Source organism: Rhamphochromis sp. 'chilingali' (assembly GCF_963969265.1).
Source record: "Rhamphochromis sp. 'chilingali' genome assembly, chromosome: 16".
In the NCBI taxonomy this organism is placed as follows: domain Eukaryota; kingdom Metazoa; phylum Chordata; class Actinopteri; order Cichliformes; family Cichlidae; genus Rhamphochromis; species Rhamphochromis sp. 'chilingali'.
This window is the reverse complement of record NC_137943.1, coordinates 31196178-31209971: the sequence shown is the minus strand read 5'-3', so window position 1 is coordinate 31209971 and position 13794 is coordinate 31196178. Positions and strand designations below refer to the sequence as shown.

General features: G+C 41.0%; 1 protein-coding gene across 1 annotated transcript; it reads right to left on the bottom strand.

Moving 5' to 3' along the window:
• Nucleotides 1–3760: 3760 nt before the first annotated feature.
• LOC308383591 (E3 ubiquitin/ISG15 ligase TRIM25-like) lies at nucleotides 3761–12184 on the bottom strand (the record flags this gene model as incomplete). Its single annotated transcript, XM_080861634.1, has 2 exons — nucleotides 10747–12184; nucleotides 3761–5458 (listed from the first exon to the last, which is right to left on the bottom strand). The coding sequence occupies exons 1-2, from the start codon at nucleotides 12094–12096 to the stop codon at nucleotides 3761–3763; spliced, it is 3048 nt and encodes a 1015-aa protein (XP_080717760.1). The 5' UTR covers nucleotides 12097–12184.
• Nucleotides 12185–13794: the final 1610 nt, after the last annotated feature.

Here is a 13794-nt window from a genome sequence, read left to right as displayed (position 1 = left end):
CTCAGCCTGCTGTTGAGATTGCGGAACAACTGGGTATTGCTTTGTTTGTCATGAGCTGATTAATTCATGTGAAACAAAGATTGTTTTTTTTTCCCATTAATCTTCATTGAACAGAAGCTTTTTGGTGTAACCTGTCCTGGGTACTAACATATGTTGTTACTGCAAGCCACAAAGTGCCTAAAGCTACAGTTTTAAAAGCCTTCTTTGCCAAGTTGTCTGTCATTTGTATGCACAACACTGATTCTTTCCTTGAGTTGCGTGTTTTTTTTATGCTTGAAGGATTATCAGGTCAATGTTAAGCAGCTTAAAAGTGTGTGTGGGGACTATAAAACACTATCACAAACCCTTCAGAATTATTGCTGAAGGACATTAAATTTTTTTTTAGAAAGTCTGGATCCTGGAAAGCAAAATATAAACAAATGAAGGGTGACTCAAAGCTTTTACACAGCACTGCAAGTCTTGTAAAAGATTTTTATTATTGAATATATAAACCAATTTTTCCACACTGGTAGAAACAACATTATTCTGGCATTGTCATCCTCTACTTAGCACATTGTTCACACGTATATGTTCTTGTAGGAATACACATTGGGGCATTCCACATACTGAAGACTTGATTAGCTGTAAACACGTGCTTTCAAGTTTTAAGAAAATCAAATCAAATAATAATAGATAATAACTTTATGTATCTACAGCTGGTTCCTACACCACAGGAATGAGGTCTAGGAACAAATTACTCTGTATCAAAGGTGGTATTCTAGATCTTTTAGGACAATATTGTGATTTAATGTGTGAAACAGAATTCAATTATTAGTTGGTCAAAAGTCAATGATGTTGCAGTTTTACACTTGCATCATTGAATCTATCCTCACCTCCTCCATCACCATCTGCTATGCTGCCCATGGACAAAGGCTGGCTGCAGTGCGTCATCCACTAAGGAGAAGGTGATTGGCTGCCCGTACAAGATCACCTGAGACAGGCAAGGAAGAGTGCTGCTGACTCTTCCCACTCCGGACATGAACTGTTTGTCTCCTCAGGGTCCATCAGAACTAACAGCTCAGAGCATAACAGCAGTTTCTTTCACCAGGCTGCTGGACTATTAAACACCCCCCCCACAACTTTGCACATCATCTTCTATTTATTCTCCCTCGCTCCCATTTATGGCCTTTTCATGCATTTTAATTTCTGTTATAATATCTGTGCATATGACTCACTCATATCACTGTGACTCCAGGACAAATTGCTTGTTTGTGTGTAAACCAATTCTGATTCTGAGCTATGGTTTCCCGTCCTTAACATAGATGGCCTCCTTCACTCTGCTTTGCAAAGAGCCTGTCCTTTGTGATTTTACAATATGAGTATTGTTGTCCTCAAAGCAGCTGAGGAGGAGGAACGGGCACTGCGTCAAGTTATTTTAGTTAGTTAATGCAGGTAGTTTGAAAGTTCTTAGATCGTTAGTAGAGATGTAGAGAAACCAACACCGCGAGAAGATCTGTGACTTCACTTATGCATTAAGCTTTTCTTTGGTAATAAATATCCTGATTTATCAAACTTACCCAGAAAGACTTGTTGGTAGGAGTTTATTTTGTTGCTTATAATGACTAACTGCCTGTCAGACACTCACACTCATTGTTTCTTTCCGTGTTTATTTATATGCTCAGCGTCAGTCACAATGCACAATAGCTGGAAAAACCAGTATGTAAAAAAAAGTAAAAGTTCTCTACGAGTCATAGGGCTGATCATTTTCTTATTTAAAAAAGTACACGTAGTGTGCGGTATAGTGCCATAGTTACTTAACTTATGAAGCCTAGTTTACTTTTGAATAAACAATTTCTGACAGATTAGAAATTCAGGGTTCAGGGTTTAGCATATGTGTTCGTTACCATGTTGATGTTGAGCCTAAACACAGACAAGGCCACTAATTATGTGTTATAGATGATTCCTTTAAGATTTATATTTAACTGTAAAACATTATTTATAGTAAATGTTGTTATTCTCTGAAAAACATCAGCAGGTGAAGCAGTCGGTATATTAGGTGACAAAAAACTGGGAAGGGTGAAAGGCAAGACTTCACTGAGCAACAAATGATTGTCACCTGTTTACCATCAAGCCGATCATTAACAGGAAGCAGCAGGTGCAAAGAAAAAAATCATGGGCCGTAATGGAAAGCTCAAACTGTCACTACCTTATTAACTACTTATCTAGTATAATTTCTGCATTTCTGCATTATTATTACTATTTTTTTCACACTTTGTACTGCACTGTGTTTTAATCTCACACCTGGAGTGTGAGACAGTCTCAGGATTAAACCACGACAGGCCAAAGATTAAATCGTTGGGTGTGGCACAACAATGTGTTGAAAAAGAAAGTAACGTTTGCCAACAAATTTATGGTTTAAATATTTAATTCCGACAATTAACTATAGTAAAGTATAGTCATCTATCAATTGAGCTTGAAATGTTTCCCTTCATTTGTTTATAATAATGTTTAATAAAATATACAAATTAAGAATTGTGTAATTTTATACTAAAAATGATAATAATAGTATATAGTGATAATTTGCAGTCAATATATGACACCGTTGTCCATGAATCTGTAGATATAATTACACAGTTATTACACAAGGTTTGATCGTTACTGTGAGCTACAGTGGGGATGAAAGACAATCCTGGCAAAAGCCTCATTTAATACTGTAGCTTGTGTTTAAGTGTTTAATAAATCAGATGAACACATTCAGATTTTTAATTATTTTTTACATGTGGAAACTGCACGTGAGTCTAACGTTCTGGGTGAAAAAGTGCACAATAGAAGTGAAGAATATAACATGGCATGGTGGAGTGGGTGGGTGTGTTTATCATGTCCTCCTCCCTCAGTCCCAACTGGGCACTGCAGAGCCTGGTTCTGCTGGAGGTTTCTTTGCTTTAAAAGGGAGTTTTTATTTCCACTGTTGCCAAAGTGCTCCAAACTTCATCTTCCTGCACTTGTGTGAGTTCCCAGCTCCTCTGTTAGCAGGATGAAGGCGCCCTCTTGTGTTGACCTCAGTTCACAGACTTTAGTTGTCAACCTGCAGGAAGATGTGTAAAAACTAAATGTCATAAAACACTTTTGAACTAACTTAAAAAAAAATCATAACCCCCAAAACCCAAACTGTCTATGTCACGGTTAGCCAGGCAACCATGTGGAGAGAAGAGGCACTGACAACAGCGCAGCTGTGAGTGAATTTATTTAAAGTGAAAGGCAAAATCCAAACAAAGTCTTAGACAGACAGAACCTGAACTGGGATAAACTAACTAAAAGAACATGAGGAAGGTAGTAAACGTTATGAAAACCTGAACCCCGGGAACGAAGAGCCTGAGACACAGAAGCAGAGCACCGAAAATAATACTGAAAACCAAAACCAAAAATCAATAATAGTACAAAACTCAAAACACTGGGTGGCAGACGCAGGACTGTGACAGTCTTAACAAACAACCCCAAAACAAACAAAAACTGTTTGTTTTGTTTGACTGACAGCTGATCTCTGTGGTGTTGAGAAATGCCACAACCAGCATGGAGAGAAAAAACAATAACGATATATTATAGATTAAAAAGCAGAACAATATGAAAGATTTTGATCTATTTCAGTTTAATAAAACTAGCAGAATCTCCATGAGTGCAAACATCCGGATATGTGATTTCAGAATCCAACAGGGATTCAAGCATGTCACCATTGTATAAAAGTAAAATACAACAATATTAGACAATACCAAAATACTTCATTCTACTTGAGTTTAATGAACTCAGCAGTGTCTCCAAAATTGCAGTAAAGCCAAAGTCCAGCATAGAGCGGCTGAGTGAATGTGGTCTGGACTCTGTGGAGGAGAGTCATGGTTTCAGAGACGCTGTAGAAGGACAAAATACCTGCTCTGTGATCCAGGTACACTCCTACTCTGGAGGAACGAGGACCTGAGACAGGAGTTTGGATGTTGTTGTACCACAATTTATAACGGTTTTGATAACAATTTAATGCCCAAGATTTGTCATTATGTCCAAATTTAGATTCATTCCCACAATCTTCTCTGATAATATTCTTATACGAAACTACTACATAACCTCCTCTCCCTCTCCACTCCACCTCCCAGTAACAACGTCCAGTCAGACTCTCTCTACTCAGGACCTGATATCGTACAGTGAATCTGTCTGGATGATCAGAATAAGACTGTTGTTGTTCCATAAATGTTGCTTTTCTGTTCCCCTCTGATAATAACAGCTGTTTGTTTGCTGTGTTTGGATCCAGTGTGATTTCACATGAATATTTTAAGAATCCAGCTCTGGTCTTTGGCTCTGGTGGATCTGACAGTAAAACATCCACTTCAGTGACTGTCAGTGAGATGTTTGTCCATTCGTCTCTCAGAATGTCCTGTAGTTTATCTCTGACCTCTGACACAGCTGCTGTCACATCCTCAAAGTAGCTCAGAGGACGGATATTGATGCTGGATGAGTCTGTAGACTCACTGAGTGCTGACAGTGAGGGGTAGTTGTGTAGAAACTGGATGTGATCCTCTGTGTGTGAGAGCTGCTTCAGCTCAGCATCTTTCCTCTTCAGCTCAGTGATCTCCTGCTCCAGCTTCTCCTGAAGCTCTTTGACTCGACTCACTTCAGTTTCCTGCTGGGATCTGATCTGCTGCTTCACATCAGAGCTTCTTTTCTGGATGAGATGGATCAGCTCAGTGAAGATCTTCTCACTGTGCTCCACTGTTTGATCAGCAGACTGATTGATGGCCTCCACCTCCTGTTGAAGCAGCTTCACATCTTTCTCTCTGTCCTGGATTCTCTGCTGGATGTTTTGTCGACTCACCTCCAGCTCTCTCTGCCTCTCAGTCCTTTCTGCTGCAGCTGAGACTGTGTCGTGGCCTTTATGTTCATCCACAGAGCAGAGATAACAGATAATCTGCTGATCAGTACGGCAGAACATTTTCTTCACCTCATCATGACGAGAGCAGATGTTGTCCTGGAGCTTCTTGGATGGTTCCATTAGCTTGTGTTTCTTTAATGGAACCACATCATAATGAGGCTGAAGGTGTTCCTTACAGAAAGATGCCAGACAGAATAAACAGGACTTGAAGGCTTTGATTTTTCTTCCAGTGCAGACATCACAGGGCACATCTTCAGGTCCAGCATAGCAGTGATCAGCAGGAGCAGCTTGGAGTCCAGTCTTCTTCAGCTCCTCCACTAATTCTGCTAACATGGTGTTTTTCACCAGGGCAGGCCTCGGTGTGAAAGTCTGTCTGCACTGAGGGCAGCTGTAGATTTTCTTCTTTTCCTCTCCATCCCAGTGGGTTTTAATACAGTTCATGCAGTAGTTGTGTCCACAGGGAATAGTCACCGGATCCTTCAGTAGATCCAAACAGACTGAACAGCAGAATTTTATTTGGTCCATTTGATTCATGTGCTGTGCCGTTTCACCGTCTCTCAGTGACTGTCAGACAGTTTGACTTTCTCTGAACAGAAACAACCTCTGTGCTCTGAAGGGAAACAGATCTCTGCTCTTGTTCACCTCCTACAGGAAATGAGGCTCACCAGCAACTGCATTTACACCATGTTGTTTAGACCCATCCTGATACAGACACATCTGTGAAGGGAGGCACTAAAAATATCTTGGCAGAGTGACAATGAGTTGTTTATAAGAGCCAGGGTATGGCTGCAGTTCTATTGTGCAGTCACAGACACACTCTGTTCTATCCAAAGTTTTGTAGAATTCAAAATGTTATTTGAGTTTTCCGATCTCCTTGCTGTGCAGCTTTGCCCTCACTGACTGACACTTTCTGAATTCCGTAGCAAAAAAAAATTGCTACTCGTGTTCACATCTTAAAGGAAATGAGACTTACTGCACATACACCATAAATTTTAGATACACCCTAATACAGATTGGTCCGTAAATGGTAGGTACCACAAGTCATAAAATCACGAGGCACTGTTTTCAGGGTGTGTTATGTTTGCATTACAGTGTGCTGTAACAACTGCGACCTAGTTAATCTTTGATAGATGGACCTGGAGATTTGACATTTGGAATGTAACAACCAGGGACTTTGTATTTGTTACGTTTTTAAAATCTTTATCAAAATTAATGAAGCTATAATGAATTAAGGTCACACTTTAAATTTTAAATCGTTTCAATGTTAGTTCCTTCCTGCACTTTGTGAATGAGACACGGCTCCTGTTGACCTCTTACACAAAATGAGGCTCTTTAGCAACTATGTAAACACCATGCATTTTCAATACAGGCTTAAACAAACTTGTCTGTAAAGGGAATGTAACACAGAGTCATAAAGAGCTTTATCTGTGACAGGCAGGGTGTGCTATGTTTTCTTCATGTCATGCAATAACAACAGTGACCTAGTTACACTTTGGTTGTTGGACTTGTTGGAGCTGTAACATTCAGCAAGCAACACCAGGGGATTTTTAAAAAAAAATTTTTTTTTTAAAACCTAAGCAAAAACATTGCGTTTCAATGAATAAAGACCAAACTTTATATTTAGAAACATCTTCATCCAAGTTCTTTCCCACACTTTGAGAATGAGGCATTGGTACAACTGTACAGTCACACTGTAACAAATCAAACTCATTTTTAGATGAGAAGACTGTATGAGAAGCATTACACCAGATATTTGATATGTATTTTGTTTATTTAACACAAATCTAAACTTTGATGTCGTCATGGTCCTGGGTCATTAGACCCAGTGTTTGTGTTTAATATTGGTATCATCTGCTGCTTCACATCAGAGCTTCTTTTCTGGATGAGATGGATCAGCTCAGTGAAGATCTTCTCACTGTGCTCCACTGTTTGATCAGCAGACTGATTGATGGCCTCCACCTCCTGTTTCTCACAGTAAGAGATCAAAAATGCCAGACAGGACTTGAAGGCTTTGATTTTTCTTCCAGTGCAGACATCACAGGCCACATCTTCAGGTCCAGCATAGCAGTGATCAGCAGGAGCAGCTTGGAGTCCAGTCTTCTTCAACTCCTCCACTAAATCTGCTAACATGGTGCTTTTCATCAGGACAGGCCTCGCTGTGAAAGTCTGTCTGCACTGAGGGCAGCTGTAGATTTTCTTCTTTTCCTCTTCATCCCAGAAGCTTTTAATACAGTTCATGGAGTAGCTGTGTCCACAGGGAATAGTCACTGGATGCTTCAGTTCTTCAAGATCTCTGCTCTTGTTCACCTCCTACAGGAAATGCTGTTTAGACCCATCCTGATCAAACACATCTGTGAAGGGAGGCTCTAAAGAATGATTCTGACAGAGATACAAATGGCATTTAAGGAAGGCAATGTTTGTGTTTGTCTGATGTGTTTGTGTGATTTGCAGGAGCATGCAGCAATACGTTTGACCCAGTTAAACTTTGATACAGTGGGATGCAAAAGTTTGGGCAACCTTGTTAATAGTCATTATTTTTCTGTATAAATCGTTGGTTGTTACAATAAAAAACATCAGTTAAATATATCATATAGGAGACACACACAGTGATATTTGAGAAGTGAAATGAAGTTTAATGGATTTACAGAAAGTGTGCAATAAATGTTTAAACAAAGTCAGGCAGGTGCATAAATTTTGGCACTGTTGTCATTTTATTGATTCCAAAACCTTTAGAACTAATTATTGGAACTCAAATTGGCTTAGTAAGCTCAGTGACCCCTGACCTACATTTACAGGTGAATCCAATAATGAGAAAGAGTATTTAAGGGGGGCAAACTGTAAGTTTCCCTCTTTTAATTTTCTCTGAAGAGTAGCAACATGGGGGTCTCAAAACAACTCTCCAATGACCTGAAGACAAAGACTGTTCACCATCATGGTTTAGGGGAAGGACACAGAAAGTTGTCTCAGAGATTTAAGCTGTCCGTTTCCACAGTTAGGAACATACTGAGAAAATGAAAGACCACAGGCTCAGTTCAAGTTAAGGCTCGAAGTGGCAGAACAAGAAAAATCTCGGATAGACAGAAGCGACGATTGGTGAGAACATTCCGAGTCAACACACAGACCAGCACCAAAGACCTACAACATCATCTTGCAGCAGATGGAGTCACTGTGCATCGTTCAACCATTTCAGGCACTTTACACAAGGAGATGCTGTATGCAAGAGTGATGCAGAGGAAGCCTTTGCTCCGCCCACAGCACAAACAGAGCCGATTGAGGTTTGCTAAAGCACATTTGGACAAGCCAGCTTCATTCTGGAATAAGGTGCTGTGGGCTGATCAAACTAAAAATGAGCTATTTGGGCATAACAAGGGATGTTATGTATGGAGGAAAAAGAACACAGCAGTCCAAGAAAAACACCTGCTACCTACAGTAAAATATGGTGGTGGCTCCATCATGCTGTGGGGCTGCGTGGCCAGTGCAGGGACTGGGAATCTTGTCAAAGTTGAGGGACACATGGATTCCACTCAGTATCAGCAGATCCTGGAGACCAATATCCAGGAATCAGTGACAAAGCTGGATTTTTCAACAAGACAACGACCCGAACCACTACTCAAAATCCACTAAGGCTTTCATGCAGAGGAACAAGTACAACGTTCTGGAATGGCCATCTCAGTCCCCAGACCTGAAAATTACTGAAAATCTGGGGTGTGAGTTAAAGAGAGCTGTCCATGCTCGGAAGCCATCAAACCTGAATGAACTAGAGATGTTTAGTAAAGAGGAATGGTCCAAAATACCTTTCAACCACAATCCAGACTCTCATTGGAACCTACAGGAAGCGTTTAGAGGCTGTAATTTCTGCAAAAAATGTGGTGTCCAAATTTATGCACCTGCCTGATTTTGTTTAAACATTTATTGCACACTTTCTGTAAATCCAATAAACTTCATTTCACTTTTCAAATATCACTGTGTGTGTCTCCTATATGATATATTTAACTGATGTTTTTTATTGTAACATCCAACGATTTATACAGGAAAAATAATGACTATTAACAAGGTTGCCCAAACTTTTGCATCCTACTGTAATTTTACACAAAACACCAGTTTGTTTAAATTATTTAAAATGTTCAGCAAACTTCTATCTTCTATCTAATGAATAAAAATGCATTGTGTGATCCTCTTGCACTGAATCTGTGAGACACTGTAAGATGAGCCCTCGGTTGTCATAAATCCAGTCCCACATCCATGACAACGAGATGTCCTCGATGTGGCATCATGCGGGCAAAAAAAACACAAAGCACAAATAACATCACATGATGAGGCCTGTGGGTGTTTTAAACTGCTGGGAAGTGATGAAAGAACAGCACTTATTGCCCTCCTCCTCTACAGAGCGATAGTTTCTCTACTTGAACACAAATGGCCTCCTTCCTTTTGTCAAACAGCCTGTCTGTTTCTCAGGATCTGTACATTGTCCTCAACACCGTATAACAACTTACTTATTCTGGATTGAGAGTCCAGACAGTCAGAAAAATGGAGGGATTTAAAGAGGAGACTTTAAAGTCTTTAAACTTAAAGAGGAGACTTTCTTGATTTTCAGTAGCCGAATGACTGAATTAAATTCACAAAGTATCTTTAAGTTAAAAAACTGGCTCACTATAAAGTGCCGAACCACAAAAAACAGAACAATAAAGACAAGCGTCTTTAAAGATGACTCAAAAACAGTTGTAGGAGCAGTTTTATGAACCATGTTCTGTTAATATACTGACTGACCAGCAGCAACACTCTGACTCAGTGTTTCCATCTGTGTTTATTTCCATCTTTACATGAGAAACATCACCTGAACAGTGAGAGTGATAACTTCAGTTAAACAAAAGTACTTATATTGTGTGGTATACTATGATACTAACTTATTGTAAACATATACTGCTTAAGAGCAACACAGCAAATCAAAGAGTCACAACTATAAACATCCAATGATGAAACACACGTGATGCATTTAAAATTTAATTGTAAAATTCGAGGACACAAACCAGAAACAAAAGCAAAGAGTTAAAAGAAGACATTTGAAAATGAAAACAAGACGTCACTGAGCAACAACCTGACAGAACGAGAGCCAACAGTTTACTATCAGAACTGAGGCTGATCATTAACAGGGAGCAGCAGGTAACAAGGTCATCAGCAGTGGAGGAAAGTATGGAAGTAATACTCAGCTTCATATTTGAAGATACTCGAGTATCTTAGCTGCAGGTCTGGAACAATTTACATACGAAGTCATATTAAAAACATGAAAAGCTCCAATAACTCCAAGTAGGAACAAAGACATTTAAAGTTATCAAATGATCCACAGAGATTATATAACCGTACAAAACACGAAACGAAAATCTGGCATCAGAACTGTTTTAAATTTCCTCTCATCCATTTGTTTCTCTTTGCAAACCCACTGAAAATCTAACTCTACATAAAGCAGATCAAACCACTGAGACACAAATTAAATTGCTGCTTCCACTTGGATGCATCAGTTTCAGGACTCTAATAACATCATATATAAAAATATAGCAGATTCAGGCATTATTTTACTGCCGTGAGTAAATCTACTTTGTACTTTACTCTGTTTTACATAATAAGTCTAAACAGCATTTCCTAAACTCTTCAGCTACCAAAAAAACAAAACAAAGACTAAAAGGTCATAGGTGATGATGATGATGGTGTGGAGGAGGAGGTGAAATAAAAAGTCACTGTTGTCATAGAATACTGTGTCTCTAGATACTTGCAAGTCTTGAATACCACTTCTTATTCTTGAAATGTAACAATGATGATAAAAAGAAAAAAAATAATCTTGCAGGTCGTCTCATTTATGCTCCGAGCTCAATGAACTCTGCAGTGGCTCTGTGATATCCACTGAACCAAAGTCCAGCATAGAGCGGCTGATTGAATGCGGTCTGAACTCTGTGGAGGAGAGTCATGCTTTCAGAGACGCTGTAGAAAGCCAGGACACCTGCACTGTGATCCAGGTACACTCCGAGCCGGGACGTCCACGGGCCCGAGACGGCTGTTTTCACGCTGTTGTGTATGAATTTGTAGCTGCTGCTGCAATTACACTCCAGCGCCCAGGACTTGTCGTTGAATCCAAACGCGCACTCGTTCATGGACCCCTCTCTGCTGATATCTTTGTATGCCAGCGCCACTGTGACTCTCTTCCTGCACCACTCCACCTCCCAGTAACGACGGCCGGTCAGGCTCTGGTTACTCAGGACCTGCCTCCACCTAATGAATCTGTCCAGGTGAGTAGGATAAGACTGCTCCTCTCTCATTAATGTCGCTCTCCTGTTCCCCTCTGATAATGACAGCTGTGTGTTTACGGTGTTGGGATCCAGCGTGATTTGGAATGAATATTTTAAGAAGTCAGCTCTGGACTTTGGCTCTGTTTGTGGGTTTACATCAACCACGGGTGAAACATCCACCCAGGTGTCCCTCAGGATGTCCTGTACTTTAGCTCTGAGCTTGGACACAGCTGCTGTCACCTCCCCAAAGAAGCTCAGAGGAAGGATTTTGGTTCTGGGTAACTCTGTAGGTGGATGAGTGAATGAAGGAAGGCGATGCAGAAACTGGTTGTGATCCTCTGTGTGTGAGAGCTCCTCCAGTTCAGCATCTTTCCTTTTCAGGTCAGTGATCTCCTGCTCCAGCTCCTGCTGAAGCTCTTTGATTCGATTCTGTTCGGCTTTCTGCAGGGATCTGATCCGATACATCACATCAAAGCTTCTTTTTTTGATCTGCTGGGTGAGTTGATCAAAAACGCTCCTGCTCTCCTTCAGGGCTTTATCTGCAGAGAGATTGATTTTCTCCACCTCCAGCTTAAGCAGCTTCACGTCCTTTTGTCTGGTCTCGATTCTCTGCTTGATTTTTTGCCTGCTTGACCCCAGCTCGGTCTGACCGTCACCGTTCATTCCCACATTAAGTCCACTGTTCTTCAGCTCCTCCACCAACTCTTCTAACGTGGTGTTTGCTGCCAGGTCAGGCCGCGCTGTGAAGGACTTCCTGCACTTTGGGCAGCTGTAGGTGGCATTCCTGTCCTCCTTATCCCAGTGGGAATTAATGCAGTTGGTACAGTAGCTGTGACCACAGGAAACAGTCACCGGATCCTTTAACAAATCCAAACAGATCAAACAACAGGTCTTTTTATCCAGAAGGACGCCTTTCTCTGCCATTTCTCCCCGTAAGTGTGGACAGAAACACGTGTGTGCGCTCCGATTCAAACCAAACCCTCCTCCTCTGGTTTCTGTTTAGCCGCAGATCTGCGTTTGAATGGAACCTTTCAGCTCACGCAGTCACGCGCTGGTTACACCCATCCTCACACTTGTAGATCGGCGACGGGGAGAGCGTGAAGACGAGCATGCGCAGAGCATGCGCAGTTAGAGCGGGAACGGGTTGTCTTAAAGTGGCAGTTTCATTTGAAGATAAAATGAAAATAGAATTCACATCGTGAAAAGAGATGTTTAATTTATTTTTTACTGTAAAACTGAAATATTAAAAAAAAGGCTGACGGAGGAAGAGGAAAGACAAATGATTTTAAAGTTATAAAATCAGAATCATCTTTATTACCATGTATGTGCCAAAAACCTGTGACAAAGTTGGCCTGTCTGTCAGAACTCTGGCAGTTTTTCAGCCAACAGGCCCTTAGACGGGCAGCCCAATCATCAACGACCCCTCTCACATTCTTCACCCCGCATTTCAGCGGCTCCTCTCTGAGCGAAGCCTCCGCTGCATTTCCTGCAGGACCGAGAGGAGGAGAGCCACCCTGCTTTTTAACTCCAGCCGATAAGACGATTTCCCACACCAGAAACATAAACTACACTACACTCTTTTTGTGCTGCTGACACTTTACTCACGTTTAGTCACTCAGTTATTTATTCAGCTATTCAGTCACTTTAATTTTAAAACTGTGTAATTTTAAAACTGTGTATACTGTATATTCTGTGTATTTATTATCTCACTCTTATTGCCTGTATCTGCCCTGCCCTTATCTTCAACGCCATGCTGCTCTGTTGTATCTTAATTGCCCCTTGGGGATAAATAAAGTCTTTCTGATTCTGCGCACACATCCAAGGAAATGGGTTCTGTTTCTTTGCTTTTCAGTAAACTTATCAGAAAAAACGAACAGACAGCAACAACATGTATAACATATTTATGTGTACAAAGATACTGGAATAAATAATGGAGTAAATAAGGGATGGATAACTGGTTATTATGAATACAGAACTTGAGAATATAACTTGATGACATACATATATATCTGCTTAAGTGTTTGACCAGTAAGCATCCTGCCGGGGGTCTGGTAGTGGGGGCTGTGATGTCCTACAGGGCGACAGGTCTGTAGTCATTTAACTCAGTGACAGAGGGTTTTTTTTTTTTTTTTAGACCGCGATGATTGTGGAGTGCTTGAAGCAGGAGGGGACTTCACACAGGTCCAGGGATCTGCTGAAGATCTGTGTGATGATGGGAGCCAGCTGGTCAGCTCAGACTTTGGGGCAGGAGGGTGACTCACTGTCTGTTACCTGTGTTTTGTCTGCTGAAGAGTTACCTCACATCTTCTTCACAGTGTAGATGGTGAGTCAGTAAGGAGGGGTGGGTGGTGGTGGGAAGTGGTGTGTGATGTGGTTGGAGAGGGTGAGGGGTGTGAAGATGTGATCGTTAAACCTGCAGGAAAACATTCAGGTCTTTGACCAGTTGATTGTTCTCCCTGGTGTGGGGGGATGGTCTCCTGTGGTTGGTGATATCCTGCAGTCCTCTCCACATTGATGCAGGGTCGTTACCTGAAAACTTGGCGCAGAAACTGATGGAAGATGTTACAGCACCGGTGAGATCATCAGGTCTGTAGCTGTGGCCTCAAAAACACTCCAGTCTGT